The sequence below is a fragment of the Rattus norvegicus genome, chromosome 17, assembly GCF_021556685.1.
Source record: "Rattus norvegicus strain SHRSP/BbbUtx chromosome 17, alternate assembly SHRSP_T2T, whole genome shotgun sequence".
Classification (NCBI taxonomy): domain Eukaryota; kingdom Metazoa; phylum Chordata; class Mammalia; order Rodentia; family Muridae; genus Rattus; species Rattus norvegicus.
In genome coordinates, this window is record NC_141550.1 from 65,200,349 (window position 1) to 65,217,397 (window position 17,049).

Sequence of the window (17,049 nt, forward strand, 5' to 3'; positions counted from 1 at the left end):
AAGTACATATCTGTAGAATATAAAATTCTTGCTTCTAATGTCCAGAAATTTATGGATTTGATGGAACATGACGGTATATGGAATGATATACTGCAATATTCGGACTTAGTACACCAGTCCTTTATAATGAATCAATGACTGGGGCTGGGGAGATGGCTCAGCACTTAAGTACACTGGCTGCTCTTGTGAAGAGCCCAGGTTCAAGTCCCAGCATCCACATGGTGGCTCATGACCACATGTAACTACAGTTCTTGGTGATTCAATGCCCTCTTTTGGTCTCTGTGGGTACTGAAACACAAATGTGCCCCAACATATCCACATGCAGGCACAAATGCTACACACATTAAAAAATTTTGTAATAGTTATTTATAAACCACATAGAGAGTTCATAAATGATCCAAATGTATGAATATATAAAACATATCCCGTGCATGCATGTATATTGCAAAGCATTTATCCAAGCAAAAATAAGGTTACTATATGTAAATTCTTTTAAGCATTGAGAATTAGAAAGTGTATTATATATGAAATTACTATATGGAATTCCTCCCTAATATTATGATGTGTCTTTCTAATAACTATGTAGGAATAGTTAATGGTAAAAATGTAGGAAGAATAAAAACTAAAAGTAAAAAAAGAAAAATGGTGGGAAGGAAAGATAACCTTTTCAGAATGGTTAGGACTCCTAAAAAGAGGGATTGAAGAACAAAGGACAGTGGGACCATGATTCTGTCAGAGAATATCATAGATCTGAATGAAAGAAATGTGGGTGGCAACCCAGTGCTCATCTTTGTTCCACAGGCAGCCATTTCTGATCAAGAGAGGAAGAAAATGAAGCGGAAAGGAGACCGGTATTCTATGCAGACATCTTTGATTGTGGCAGCTCTGAAGCGATTGCTTCCCATTGGACTGAACATCTGTGCCCCTGGGGACCAAGAGCTCATTGCTCTGGCCAAAAACCGATTTAGCTTGGTGAGTCTCCTGGTCACCCAAGGGTGATGGTCATCAGACCTCCAGACTTGGCATTGCATCCTTTGAATAACTATTTCATTTACAGTTACATTTTTAGTAAGTAGTTTTTTCATAGACCCTAGGTCTCAAATCAATGACTGCCTATTATGTTTAAGGTGTTTTTATCCTAATTGATGGTAATCATCTCCAAGGCATGTTCTGGAAGCAAACATAAGACTAATAAATAGGCCACAGGGTGGAGGGGAGTGGATTGCACATGCACTCCTTCATAAAATCTGCTATGAGAGCTCTCATCGAATTTTTGAAAGGTGATTTTTCAACATTAAAAGCAAAATGTATTGTGCCCACGGTGACTAGATGAGGTATTAGTTTTCTGGTCCTTTACAGGCATTGGGATTTAATTTTTCTAGAGTTATTTCTTTGGTTCTGTTTTGCATAATTTCACATGACTGTGCAAACTTTCAAAAATTGTGCCTTACACATTTTTGCACATTCACAAATTTGGTCATTCTGTTGACCCTTGACATTCTTACTGAGTAGTTCAAGTAGATGGATGGCACCCTTGTTTGAGGTGATTTCAGTGTAGAAAATATTTTCTGAGGAGTAGAAATGTGGCTCAAGAGTTCAGAGTATGTACAATTCTCAGAAAGAACTGAGTTTGGCTCTCTAGAGTATCTGACACCTTATTCTGATCTCCAGGGACACACACACACACACACACACACACACACACACACACACACACACACACAGAGGATTAAAAAGGAGCTGAGAATGCTTCAAATTTCTAGCATGCATTTGATAAACATACTTGCCAGGGGTACACTGTTTAATAGAGAATTTGATTTGTTCTTTGACTGTGGCAGTTGATGCACTGATTATGAGACGTCTTTTAGTAACACGTATTTCTTGACAGAAAGACACTGAGGAGGAAGTACGTGATGTAATCCGCAGTAATATACACTTGCAAGGCAAGGTAAGCCAGTTTTTTTTCCAAATCACATTTAACATTTTCAGAATAATATCACTAACAGTCTCACACTAGCAAATAAAGTTATCTTGATTGGCTATTATTTTACTTGAAAAGACTTCAGATTAGCACCATCAGTGGTAATAAATGGTGTGTCCTTAAAGGCAGAGGATCATACATTATAAACTTGGAAAATAATATGTCATAGATTGAATAAATACTACATATACATTTTATAATTGCTTTTCATGGTTTGGGTGGCCTGGAAATAAAGATCTATAAGAAGTTGAAAATTTTCCTTTAGTGTTCAGATTAAAAGTTTGTACATATGAGGTACTGAGAATTGCTATGAGGAAAGAATTGCTATGTAAGAAAAATGAGTTGGTCTAAGGAAAGGAAAATCAATTTGAAGATAAATGTGAGTAGAAACTATGTTTTCCAGCAGTAGTTGAAGGAATTGTTAAAACGTTTTTTTTTGTTTTGTTTTGTTTGTTGTTTTGGTAGTCCAGGAAGTATTTGCTCTTACTTTGAGTTTCTATTAATGGCAGTGAATAAATCACTTATTTATTTATAAGACATATCATGTGAGAAGTCTTATTGTTGCTGGGCATGATAGGTGGGTGGTGCATGCCTGTAATTCTTACACTGAAGACTTCGAGATGCAAAGATTGTGAATTTGTGGCTAGCCTGGGCTACATATAAGGCCCTATCTACAAAAGCAAAAATCCAGCAAACAAAAGAGATCTAACCATTATGTAACCCACTTTTAAGTTCTACTGTAGTCAGTGATCCTTCTGAGGATTCTGTCTAATTCAATAAAATGAGATGAAGGTATAAAGGATGTTCTTAAAAAATCACCGAGTCTTTCAGTGTATTAAAATATTCCTTCCCATAGACTGCATTTCTGGGAGATGTGATGTAGGTAAAACACACTTTTGCTATTTTATCAGTCTTTAAAGCAAATTTTCTATGAACCTCCATGTGAACTCATGCATATCTTAGTAATAAATCCCCCAGAGAAGGAGATTGATTCCTAATGAGTTTCTTTTTCAGAGAGAAAAGAAAACTGTGCATATCTTTTGTAATTATCATAACCCCCCTGCAGCTGAACTCAGGCCAAGAGTTTATACTGTAAGCTCTCATGCATTGAGAGACATGAATGTTTTTATAGACACAGATGTTAGATGACGTTATAAACCCTGACTCTGGGCTCCTGGGCTCTCCCAATGTAGACAACCCTTGTTGAACTACTTCAGGGTCTGTGTTCATGGCAGGAAGTAGTCATATAGTCTTCAGTCTTTGAGATCCTAGATACTCCCCTGGGAGCTTACAGCAACCACCTAGACAGTGCGGCTCCCCCATCAAATCCTTGTTCGAGAAGGCTAGCCACACAGCCATGATAACACTCTCCCAAGGTTCAATGCTCTGTCCATTCCTTGCTCCATCTAAAGCTTCACCCACAGAGGCTCTGAAGAGAGAGTGCTATTGAGTCATCCAAGGTAAGGACTGCCCATGTAGGGCCTATCTCTCACCTTTCTCTGTACTGGAGCTCTTCTTACAGTCCAGCTGGACACCGGGGCCCAACAATGAAGCAGCCTCATTCCAGCCTCATGCCCACACTCTAGGAATGCTAGATAGGGGAAGAAGCCTTGTGGAGTCATTGTATGAGAGAGAACATAAAGATTCCGCTTTATCAAAAATACCCGTTTATTGAATTTATAGACAAAAATGAGGCACATGGTCCTTTGATGAAAATATCATTGAGAAAAGCATTCTATTTTGAGCAAAGGACAGTTTTTAGAAGACATCTGTATATGAAGCTCTGTCCCTGAGTTTATCTCCACCCCAAAGTGATTTCTGGCATTTGGAGCTGTGCCTTTTTAAGGGGTTGGAAGTTTCAGATGATCCCTGTTCATTTCTGTTTCATAATATGCAGTTTTGTTTGTTAGTGGAAATTCTAAAGTAGAAAAGAAGGAAACGGAAATTGTTTTGTGTATTTTTAATGGCATGACTCTTATATTTTATTCTTTGAAATGAAGGCTTTTCTCCCATTCAGATGCTTATATGTATTCAGATTTATGATTTTATAACCTTTCTTTAAAACATGAGGACAGAAAAAGAGGTTTTTTTTCAGATAAACAGATTTTTTTTTCAGCAGGAGAGCTGGCTCAGCCATTAAGAACACTTATGCTCCTTTTGAATGGGTTTGGTTCCTAGCACTCACATCAGGGTAGCTCCAGGAAATCGGATGCCCTCTTGTGGACTGCACGGGCACATGAACTCATATGCACATATGTACACATAGACACACATCCAAAAAATATAAAAGAATAAAAATAAAACAAAGAGCTTGTTTTAAAATTTCATTCTTGAAATAAACAGTATTGAGATTTCTTTTGGGTGAGCATGAAAGTTATGTGCCACGTTGGTTCATAATCTTCAATAATCTTCAGTCCAGTGAGAATTCACTGTGTTGTAAACTCCGTAAATCTAGAATCAGTTGTGGACCCATTTCAATATGTATAAAAATACACAAATGAATCTTTCAACAGTCAGTGTGTGAGCAGGCGAGAAACCAATGCAAGCTTCTCATCTTATTCCGTCATTTGTCTTCCCTTCAGCCTGAAGCCTTCATTGCATCATTTTGTTTTGCTTTCTCTCCCTCATTGCTTCCATCTTCTCTTCATTTCTCTTTTTTGAAATTAAATTCTTCTTGTACAGTACATCCCGACCACAGTTTTCCCTCCCTCTGCTCTTCCCAGCTCCCAACTTCCCCCTGCCCTCCATCCACTAATCCCAATTTTCTGAGGAACCTCCGTATTGATTTCATAGTGGCTGTGCAAATTTGCCTTCCCACCAGCAATGGGGGAATATTCTCCTCACTAGTATGATCTATTGTTTGTGCTATTGATCTTAGTCATTTGACAAGTATAAGGTGGAATCTCAGTATTTTTGATTTGCATTTCCCCAGTGGCTTAGAATGTTGAACATTTTAAAAATGTTTCCCTGTTACTTGACAACTCTGTTGAGAATTCTCTGTTTAGATCTCTACCCCATTTTTAAATTGGCTTACTTGGTTTGTTGATATCCAGTTTGAGTTCTTTATATATTTTGAATATTAAACCTCAATTAGATGTGAAGTTGGTAAAATCATTTTTCCATTCTGTTGAGTGTCATTTTGGTTGACACTTTGGTTGACAGTGTACTTTGCCTTACAAAAGCTTTTCAGCTTCATGAGGTACCATTTATTGATTGTTGATCTCAGTGCTTGCACGATTGATGTTCTATTCAGGAAGTTGTCTCTTGTATAATGTGTTCAAGGCTATTCCTTACTTTCTCTTCTATCAGGTTCAGTTTTATGTTGAGGTCTTTGATTCACTTGGACTTGAGTTTTGTGTAGGCTGATAAGCATTGATCTATTTGCATTCTTCTACATGCAGATATCTAGTTCGAACAGCACTATTTGTTGATTCTATTTTCCAGTGTGTATTTCTGGTTTCATTATAAAAACGTCAGGTGTCCATAGGTGTATGGATTTATATTTGGGTCTTAAATTCGATTCCATTGATCACCATGTCTACTTTTATGCTAATACCATGCAGTGTTTATTACTATAGCTCTGTATCACAACTTGAAATCAGGGATGGTGATACTCAGCAATTCCTTTATTGTTCAGGATTGTTTTAGCTATCCTATTGTTTTGTTTTCTCATATGAAGTTGAGAATTGTTCTTTTGAGGTCTGTAAAGAAATGTGTTACAGTTTTGATGTGGATGGCATTAAATCTGTAGATTGCTATTGGTAGGGTGGCCAGTTAGTCCTACTAATACATGAACATGGGAGATCTTTTGATATCTCAACTTTTTTCTTCAAAGACTTGTTATTTTTATCATACAAGTCTTTTATTTTTTTGGTTAGAGTTATCCTAAGATAGTTGAAATTATTACAGGCTATTGTGAAAATGTTTCCATTACTTCTTTCTTAGTGCATTTGTTATAGGAATGTTGTATAGGAATGTTGTATATTTGTATAGGAATGTTGCTGATTTCTTTAGTTAATTTTGTATCCAGCCACTCAGCTGAAGGTATGTATCATCTATAGGAGTTCCACGGTAGAATTTTTGGTGTAACTTTTGTGTATTATCATATCATCTGCAAAGAATTAGTTTTTTGACTACCTTGACCTTCTTTTCCAGTTTGTATCCCTTTGATCTCCTTTAGTTGTCTTATTGCTCTGGCTAGAACTTCAAATATTGTGTTGAATAGATAGGGAGAGAGTGGGGAACCTTGACTTGTTCCTGATTTTAGTGGAATTAATTTGAGATTCTCTCCATTTAATTTGATGTTAGCTATAGATTTCCTGTAAACAGACTTTATTATATTTAAATATGTCCCTTGTATCCCTGATCTCTCTAGGACTTTTATCATGAATGGGTGTTAGATTTGTCAAAGGCTTTTCCTACATCCAATGTGATGATAATGTGTTTTTCTTTCTTTCAGTTTGTTTATATGGTAGATTACATTTACTGATTTTTGTATATTGAACCATCCTGCCTCTTCGGAATGAAGCCTACTTGATCATGGTGGATGATCTTTTTGATGTATTCTTGGATTCAACTTGCAAATATTTTATTATTTTTGCATCTGTATCATAAGAGAAATTAATTTATAATTCTCTTTCCTTTTTGAGTCTTTATATGGTTTGCATATCAGGGTAACTGTGGCCTAAGAAAATGAATTGGGCAATGTTCCTTCTATTTCTATTTTCTGGAATAAATTTTAAACATATTTTTTAAATGAATCTTTGGGAATTTTACATCCTTTACCCCAACCCCATTTACCTTTCAGTCCTTTGGTATCTGTCTTTCACTCTTGTAGCTTTCCTTCAAAAGTAAATAAAAAATAAAAATTAGAAAAGAAGAGGAAAAGAAAAAGAAATAGAAAAAAGAATAAAACAACAACAACAATAACAACAACAACAACATCAACAAAGATCCTCCTGTCAACTCCCCTGGTCAACAGCCTATTCCTCTCTCTTCCCAACCTTCCCCATCTTCCCCACATCTCCATTCCTTGGAGTGCCACAGGAAGTTTCGGTGTGTCACACAGTAATCTTTGTCCAAACAGCTTTGTTAGCCAGTGTTTGTTGCAATGAATCCTTACGCCACTTCAAGGCCTCTGACTTCTGCTATACCATCAGTACTGGACCCTTAAAGATACTCTTGGATATACATCTATTGCCCTGAGTTCTAGGGATCCTGTGGTGATGGATCCATACAACTGGCCTCTTCACATGCTCCAATGGCTCATAGATGGGGAAGATATTGGGGTGGGCCCACTTAAAAGCCTGGATCTGGGCCTGGGTGTTGATTGAGTTGGTTAGCCTGCCAGCTCTCCCATGTCTATGCTATTGTTGGTGCCATAATATGGTGGCCATTGGAGGGCAGAGCCATCTCAGTGCACCTCTAGGATATCAACATGGTTTCCGGCTATAGTACAGATGACAGATAACCTTTGGTGGTACTGTGTGCCATGGGCATTAACACAAATCCCAGCAGCAGCAGAACTGTGGACCCAGAATTGCATCCAGGGCCTAGACAGCACCATGGCCTCTGGTGGCTGATCAAGGTGTTTCTCATACTAGGGTGTTTGTCTCCATCCAGTCTCCAGCCCTGCCTCTCTTCAAGCTCCCAAACTCCTTGCCTCTCTTTCTTTTCCATTACTCTTCCAACTACTTGTTTGCTTCTGGCCATGCCTACCCAGCAAGGGCTTATATTTCCCTGTTTTCCAGAATAATTTGATGAGTATTGGCATCAACTCTTCTTTGAATGTCTGGGCCTTTGAGCTGGGATTCTTCTCTTTCCTCTATTCCTGTTATTCTTAGGTTTGGTCTTTTCATAGTGTCCCAGATATCCTGGATATTTCTTGTCAGGAATTTTTTAGATTTAACATTTTCTTTGACTGTTGTATTCATTTTTTCTATCATATTTTCAATGGCTTAGATTCTCCTTTCCATCTCTTATATTCTGTCAATGAAGCTTGCCCCTCTAGTTTCTGTTTGATTTCTTAAATTTTTCATTTCCAGGATCCCCTCAGTTTGTGCTTTCTTTATTGCTTTATTTTCATTTCAAGGTCATTAACAGTTTTATCCCTTTCCTTCAACTGTTAGTTTTTTGGGTTTGTTTTTGTTTTTGTTTTGTTGTTGTTGTTGTTGTTACTTTCTTTAAGGGATTTATACATTTGCTCCAATCAGTTGTGTTTTTCTGTCTTTCATAAGGGCTTTGTTCATTTCCTCTTTAAGGACCTCTATCATCTTTATATAGTTGGTTTTAAGGTCTTTTACTTATGTTTTAGCTATGTGGAATTGTCGGGCCTGTTGTGGTAGGAAAGCTGTACTCAGATAGAGACATATCATTACTGACTGGATTCTTAAACTGGCACCTAGGCATCTGGTTTGGCGTTTTTGTAGTTCTACAGGCTGATTTCTGGGTATGCCTTTGTCTGGTGTGTATTTTGTTCCTTGGTTTCTGTTTTCTCTCTGGATTTTAAGAGAGCATGGTGTCTATGTCACATGTTTTATTGCCCTCCTGGCTGGTATGTTCATTAGGAATGCATGCTGTGAAGTTAGGAGAGGATCGCCTGTAGGATCCACATGAAGCTTGGAAAAGGGGGAAGGAAGGCTGCAGCTAGTGTTCTTCTGGGGTACTAAGGATGTACCTCAAGGATTGGGTCTGCCAGGGGAACAGAAAGAGCAAAGAGCATCTGCAGGCAGCCTACTGGTCTTCTGGTCAAATTCTTGAAATTTCAACTTTGTTCTTTCCTTCAGTATTTCAGCTCAATTGTCTAAGAAGATTTTGGGGTACATAGATAATTTGATTATGATTATGATTTATGATTCTTCTGGTGACAGTTTTTATGATTCTTTACTAGAGACAGCCATTCTCACTGTTTCACTTCTGTGAGTTTCTGTCACAGAAAAAAGCCTGGAACTCTTGTTGACATTTCATAGCATGGTGTCAAAAACACAGTCCTGGGGGTTCCAAGATATCTTGGGTGAGGCTGCGTGGCCCTGTGATTCTGATTAGTGACTTTCTCAAGCCACCCCAAGGGGCTTCTGTGATTGCATGAAGTTTTCAGATTTCCCCACACTAAGGCTGGCATCCTCTGGCCCCAGTTGCCCGCCACATATTTCCCTCCTAATTGCATCTTAACTACTCTAGGAAAATATTCCCAAATCACCCATCAGATAGGTCATATCTCATAGTTCCTTATATGTCTTCCCAGTATCCCTGGATAAAATGATAAATAATAGTAATAATTTCATGAAAAAAATATGTTTTTCTGACCTCTGCATAGCATTTGCATGCTTATTTTAGTAATGTATTTAAGATATGCATCATAAAACATAGATATACAGGGACAGTGAAAGGATCATAACAGTCAAGCAAATCTAACCTTTCCATTTGCTCACCAGTTGCCCATTTGTATATTTGTATATAGGTTTGAAACCCACTCAGCAAGTTTTGGAAATGTAGTACCATCTTACTACAAGAGCTGTCATGGAGTCTAGTGGCTCCCTAGACTTCTCCTACTTAGCTCTATTTCTGTAGGTGTTTTAGTACTGACCTGTGTTTGCTTAGTGATCCAGGTAGACCCAGTTAGTGATCATGCAAGATTCCTTCTCTCTTCAGTTGCCACCTTGTGTTTGCTTCCCCATAGCTGGAAGACCCTGCAATCAGGTGGCAGATGGCTCTATACAAAGACTTGCCAAACAGGGCAGAAGACACCTCAGACCCAGAGAGGACAGTGGAGCGTGTCCTGGATATAGCGAATGTGCTTTTTCACCTTGAACAGGTCTGATTTTTGTGTTAATTCAATTATAATTGCCTTAGATACATAAAATATTTTAAATGTATATTAATTTTTAACTGTGGTTCCACAAACCCCACATATATATTCATTAGAATGAGCATGTAATTGGTTATTTCCAAGATTATAATTATCAGAAACATTTGTAGATACTATGCTTTGAGAGATTAAGGCCTTCATTTTATTATATTTTTCAAGCTTTTATAAAATCCTATAGATTGTTAGTAATAGATTTTCTTCTAAACATAATTCTAACAATCTCAGAATTGTACAATATTTCAAGTGTTTTATTTTATATCATTTTTAATGCTTTACATAAAATATGCCTGAGATATTTTGTCTTTCACTGGTTTAATATCTAAAGTGTTTTCTCCTTTACTTGGTTAACATTTGGTTTTCTGAGAAATTTTGAGCAATTTTTCTCTGAGATAAAGAGCAAATTACGTTTATAGAAGAGTAATACACTGACAGTGAAACCCTACCTGAGGAAGATATTTTTGTGTAATTTTCCAATCATTTGTTTTCACTACCAAGTTCTGGTGTGTTTTAGTCTCTATTTTGTCCCCTCCATTCAAGAATTTTCAAAGCAGTAATTCTTGAGACACTCTCAGTTAGAAGGTTACATAGTGTATTTATATTATATTAAAAGCAATCCCTTATAAAATACATGCGTGCAGACAATTTTCTGCTTTGCATACATGTATCTAAAGTTGCTCGTATAAAGTTTAGGTAGATTAAATGAAACTATTCTAAATACAGAGAAACATGTTCCTTTTTAACATGATATCTAGTCAACAAGGCAATGTTAGAGGATTGGAGAGAGGACTCAGTAAGTAAAGTGCTTGTTATGCAGGAGGGCCTGAGTTCAAATCCCCAGCACTCTGGTAAAGGTTGACTATGGTGGCATGTATCTGTAACTCCAACACAGGGTTAGGGAAGGAAATAAATATTCAAAATTTAAAAAAAGATTACATCAGAGTGATATGCTTTATAAATATTGAATCTGAAATAATAAAATCTCCTGTGCCATTCCAGGAACCCTTCTACCTGTGCTGTAAGAAATGCATTTTGATTTTCTCTAACCTTTATCTACATTTGCATATATAATCATGCATTAATAAACATGTCACTTTGATTTAAACTACATATTGTTTGGATATCTAATCCTGCTGTGGCTGGTAAGATAACATATGGAAATGCTTAAAAGTGGCCTCTCCAAGTAACTAAATTTTTCCTTAGGTAATTTTCTAACAAATGTTGATGTTAGATCCCAGTCGGATCCCTTTCTGTCCACTCCACAAATGTATCTTAGGTGCTCAAAGCTTCATATACACCTATGGGTCAGAGTACTCAGCAGAACACAATGCATTCATCAAAACTGCTACCTTTAAAGTCTCAGACTCCAAACATGGAATTTTATATTGGGATGCATTGTATCTTGCTGAGCAACTTGACTCTTGATCCTGTTTTAATCTACACTGCCTTCGATAAGAATATATTCCACTTAATATACCCATCAAGACACTAACTAAGTTATAGTTGATCTTATGGAGAACAGAGGGTCAGAGAAGTAAGTGCTTGTCAATTAGATAGATTGTCCTGTTAAAAAGTCTGCAATGGCTCAGTCAGTCTTAGCGTTTTCTTCAAGAATTATTGTGTTCATATTCTGAGCATTTACTGCAAGGCATAATATATCTGGCTTACTTTGGGCTAACATAACATTTTCATTTTTTCCAGAAATCTAAGTATACTGGCTGGCGATATTTCAGTCTGGGAAGTATAGTGCTCCATTGCCTAGAGAATACTAATTAATTGACCAAACCATACTATGAATTTATCTTCTTTCTAATACTTATGATTAATCTCCTTGTTTTCTCCTGGAATTTCAAGCACCATTATTCAAATAAGTAGCCTGTTTGCATCATTTCTTGTAACTTTCGAATTCTCATTTATCTTACCTAACAAAAATAGCTATAAACTTTAATACTTCTGTAAGATTAAACCCTTCTATTTACTCCTAGTACTCAGTTCACAAAGCCTTGTTATCTTTTTTATTAAAGGGCAGTAGGCTTTTCATTAATGCTGTTTTTATTTGTGGTTATCCTACTTCGAATAAGAGTCATTTTGATGGATATGTGAGTACATTTCTGTGTAGGAAAACAAAACAGAACAAAACAAAACAGAAAAAAATCAAACCAAGCAAAACCAAACCAAAAACCCAAGAGAGGGTGCTGAAAAAGGAAACAAGGATCTGAATTTGATCACTAGAGCCTACATTCAAAAAGTTGTGCCTGGGTATGTGCTTATAATTCCAGCATTTGGGAGAAGGAGGAATAGCCAGATATCTGGGACACACTGGCAGGTCAACCTATCCTCAGTGGTGAATACCAGGCTGGTGAGAGACTTTGTCTCAATAAATCAAGCAGGAATGACACCCAAGGTAGCTTCCACGTGCCTGCTTACCTGTGTGCACATGAACCTATGCATAGATATGCACACATGTGCATGAACTTTTAAGAAGTACTTAAAATTTTGAGAATGGTGCATAAGGACTTTATGTAGAATGCCTTTTTCTCTGTCTCTTTGATTTTAAAGATAACAAGGCTTAGGAGCTACAGGCTATTTGGAAAATAAGTACCATTTGAAAGCATCTCAAATTTAGCTTTGGATAATGTTGAGGACATAGTCTCAAGCCAAACTAATTGTTAGGTAATTTGAAATGAATTCAGAGAATGGCTGATTAATACTTCACCACTGAGGGTAGATCGGGACTGTAAATGTATGTTTATTTGTGTCATTCTTCCTCAGGTGGAGCACCCTCAGAGATCAAAGAAAGCCGTGTGGCACAAACTGCTCTCTAAGCAGAGAAAAAGAGCTGTTGTTGCCTGTTTCCGGATGGCCCCTTTGTACAATCTGCCAAGGTTAGTATCTTTTAAATGTTTGAAAGAAAATAATTTTCTCCTCTAAATAATGGGGGAGGGTGGCGGTAATGAAAATTTCTCTTAGAGAAGAATGGGAGTTATCAGTCTCCTAAGACTCACCAGTTGGCTTTCTTCTGTTGAATGTTTTTGTTTCTTCATTTAGAGAACCATGGTTTGTCCTGTCATTTTAAAATGGTATATGTTGGAGAATATCTGCTCGCCATAGGGAAGGACATTCAGTGTGACTGGAAACGTTCTTTGAAGTCCAATTGCTTAGATTTCAACTTCCGTCTTTTGTGTTACATGGCACTGTGAGGTTGATTACCTCCCTTCACTTTGTTTTCCCCCTCTGGACTGTAGTAGGACCGGCCCCATAGAGTACCAAGATGGATTAACAAACAAGTCTGTTCAGAGTGCTTGTCAGTATGCTGATCACAGTAGAGGCTAGCCACGGATGCTATTTGTATAATTTTTCTCATACAGAGAAAAGAAGACATTCTCCTGACTCACAGGAATGACATAAACAAACCCAACAGACTCATCACTGTTCTCTTAGTAGTACATCAATATACTTGTTAGTAGAGATATAACTTATTGTGTTCAGGTCTGGCTTGGTGACCTGCTATGGCTTCCTGGGTATTCTGCCAAGACACTGTGCTCTTGGCTACCCTTAACTTTCCGCAAGTAACCGTATCCCTACTGTGTTGATTTATTTTCTATTATTGTCATAAAACACCAGGACCAAAGGTAACATATGGGCAAAAGAGTTTATGTGGGCTTAAGGTTTCAGACCTATAAGAGTCCTTCGTGAAGGGGAAGTGATGAACAAAGCCAATGAAATAACAAACCAGGAGCTCCCATCCTGCACTGCAAGAGCAAGGCAGAGAGAAAATTGGAAATAGTATGAGCCTTCAAACTCTCAAAGCCCAACTCCAATAATACAATTCCTCTGACAAGGCCACACCTCCCCAAACAGTTCTACCAACTGGAGACAATTACCCAAATGCCCAAGACTGTGAGGGACATTTTCCATTCAGACCACCACAATTATGTCTTGGAAACAGGACTGAGATCAACTGTATCTCTCTTTGGAAGATCCGATCTCTTTGTAAGTCAGCTCTTTCCTTCTGTCTGTTTGCACCACAAGGTTACAATTTCTGGTTGTTACATTGTGTCCAGTATTCAGGCTGCTTATTTCTCTCATTTCCACTTTAAGGTCCAACATAAATTTAAAATTCTATTTTCCTAACTCTGGACAGCATCCAGTGTCTTACAATTCAGTGTCTTTGTAAGATATTGGAGAAAGGATTTGTTTTACGAAGACATCGTTTAAACCATTTCAGGAACATCTGAACTGAGCTCAGTGAATCTGAATTTCCCTCAGGGCTAAATATGTGGTCTGTTTAGAAGTCTAAATGTTGTATGCATGACTCTGAGGTTCTAAAAACAGCTGAGCACATCTTTTGGCTTGCCTCTCTTGTGTGCTGGAATTTACAGTGACTTTTAGTGTTTCCAAATGTGTTGCTAGTTCCTCTCCTATTTTCAAGGTTCTTAAACCCCTCTAGCGATTATGCCTCATGCCTTCATATTACACTTCTGTTATTAAGTGTAGGCTTCCTTCACACAATGGTATCATTCTGTTACTTCTAATATGTTATCCACATAGTATTCTCTTGTCCTTTTTTTACTTTTTACTTCATAGACAAACATCTTTTTTTAGATGCATTTTATTTTTGTGGGGTGTGTGTGTGTGTGTGTGTGTGTGTGTGTGTTTGTGTGTACAGGGGTGGGGGTGGGGTTGCATATGTATTCAGTAGCCAGAGAGGCCAGAAGGATGTATTAGACTTCCTGGAGCTGGAGTTGCAGATGATCATGAGCAGACGGACTGCCATGGCTGCTGGGAACTGAGCTTGGGTTCCACAGAGTTACCTCTTCAACTTCAGGTAGATACTTTTTAAAGTCAATGTTCCGAGATTTCAGCTTCATTCATACAATTATAAAAAGTTCACTTAATACATTCCACTCTGGAATAGCCAGAGCCTGTGTTTGAAGTTACCTTGAATTTAGGGAATTCTTCCATTGGCACTTATATTATTTAACAAGAATCACACCAGGAAATAATAACCACTATTTAACTAAGGTCTGTCTAATGCACTTTCCGCTATTTATCATGATTTAATTCTTAGAAGATTGAGATATATTGTAATGCCACAATTATTCTTGTTGCAAATATGAGAATTGTGAAAATTGAAATCTTAATTGATATTGTGGAGCTGAGACTAAACCCAAAGTTAATATGTGATCTGAGAAAACTGCTTTTATTGGTCACAAGGAATTGTCCTTGAAAAGAGGGATCTATAATAGGAAGTTTATTTTTTATTTTAGTTCACAAATAATCTGGTAATAAAGTACTAAAGAATTCTTGTTCATATGTTTAAAATCCCTTTGTTTGACATTTTATCTTTTAGGCATCGGGCTGTCAATCTTTTTCTTCAGGGATATGAAAAGTCTTGGATTGAAACAGAAGAGCATTACTTTGAGGATAAATTGATCGAAGATTTAGCGGTAAGCTTTTTAATGGGATTATAAAATGGAAGAAGACTGAAAGAAAATCACTACAGTGCACATTGGTCTTAGGGAACTTTAAAAGTATAAGTTGTCTTATTCACTAAATAAGTCTCTTAAACTCTCTCTCAAAGCCCTTTCCAACTTAAAGTCAAAATAAAATCTAAAAATAAAAACTATTCACACCAAGTAATTTGAAGACTAGCAAATGATTGCTGGTTTTCAAAATAGACATATGAGAAGATTGTACATCTACATGCGACTCCTCACAGATCCCGAAGCCCCAATTGGTCTCTGTGTACCACAGTGTTCTTGGTTTCTGTAACACTGAATGTGGTCTATCCTCCACTCATGTTTCTTTCCCTTATTATTTCTGTCTAATAAAACGATCTCATTCCATAAGCCTAGAACAACTGTCTCTCCAGCCTGGTCAGGTAATGAGGTTTTTTTTTATTGTTTTGTGTTTTTGTTTCTTTGTTTGTTTGTTTTCTGTTTTTGTTTTGTTTATCATTAGTGGTGTGGGCACAGAGGAGGAGGGAGTTGGTACTCAGCAGTCAGAGCTTACATCCGACAGGGTAGGAAGGAGGCTGTATACAGGTGGGTGCTGCACCCTGAAGGACCGGGCAACATCAATGTCTTTTATAAGCTGAGCTACTGTTTTAAACCACGTTTCTAGATGAAATTATGAGCCCAAGTCCCACACATGTCTGTGGCATTACGAGAGACATTATGATCTCCAAGTTGAAGATCTCCTATCTGGAAGTCAATTTTAGTTTACAAATTATCAGGAACCATAGTAAACAAATGCAATGCAATGTCTAAAAGCCTAACCCTGATTGCCCTTCTCTCCTCTCTCAAGCAGGCTTTTATGTTGCTCAGATTGGCTTCCAGCTCACTAGGTAGCCAAGGATAGCCTTGATCTCCTGACTCTTGTGCCTCCATTCTCATGAGTTTTGGGATTCTGTGCTTAGGCTCAGGATCTGCCCCAGGGCCTTGTGCGTGCCAGCCAAACAACTGAGCCCCTGCTCTAGCCCTAGCCCCATTACATTATTGAAGCCACCACAGACTATTTAGGTATCTTGTAAAAGTTTAACTACCAATGACATCAAGATTCTTAACACAGTAAGAATTTCCTTTCATGTAGAAAGAAATTCAGGCCAAATGGAAAAAAAAATCTCTGGAAACATAGAATTCATTAAATCATTCAGTAAAATCAGGATCAGTCAATTCCATAGGAAAAAATGCTTAATTTTCTCAATGATGAAATTTTTTCCAATGCTATTTTATTGTTTTAAAAGTAACTAACAGTGAAAAATGCACATACTTCAGTCAATAATCCATTTTGTGTTCTTTATCACACTTTGTTTTAGCCAAGAAAATATTTTATGTGATAAATATTGCTGTGTGGACTTAATTGTCACACATCATGTGATATTTTATTCTTTATTATGTCTTTCCCATTCTAAAGCTGAACTTTCCTCTGTTTAGAATACTCTTTTTGTTAGTTTTAAATCCTGCTTATAAGAATAATGTTTTCTTTTAAAATTCTGTGGACTATCTTTGTTCAGCTTTTTTTAATCAATATTATTAAATGCTTCTGTTCTACATCAGTAGTGTAATCAGCACATGTGTTAGATTTATATATGTATTGTATTATATATTATATAGACACAAATCACATACATATATATGCACACATAACTATCATGGGCTGATTTCTAGAGTTTGGTAGCCAGAAAACCTAATCTAATCAG

At 37.2% G+C, this 17,049-nt stretch overlaps 1 protein-coding gene across 4 annotated transcripts in view; it reads left to right on the forward strand.

Annotated features, from left to right (window-relative positions):
- The window catches only part of Ryr2 (ryanodine receptor 2), a 593,362-nt gene that overhangs the window by 480,383 nt on the left and 95,930 nt on the right, over positions 1 to 17,049 (forward strand). For 2 of the 4 annotated variants that reach the window (XM_087591546.1, XM_087591547.1), the window contains 6 exons: positions 802 to 972; positions 1,889 to 1,948; positions 9,660 to 9,794; positions 11,547 to 11,581; positions 12,617 to 12,730; positions 15,199 to 15,295. In XM_087591546.1, the coding sequence (XP_087447672.1) occupies positions 802 to 972; positions 1,889 to 1,948; positions 9,660 to 9,794; positions 11,547 to 11,581; positions 12,617 to 12,730; positions 15,199 to 15,295 (612 nt within the window). 4 annotated transcript variants of the gene reach the window in all.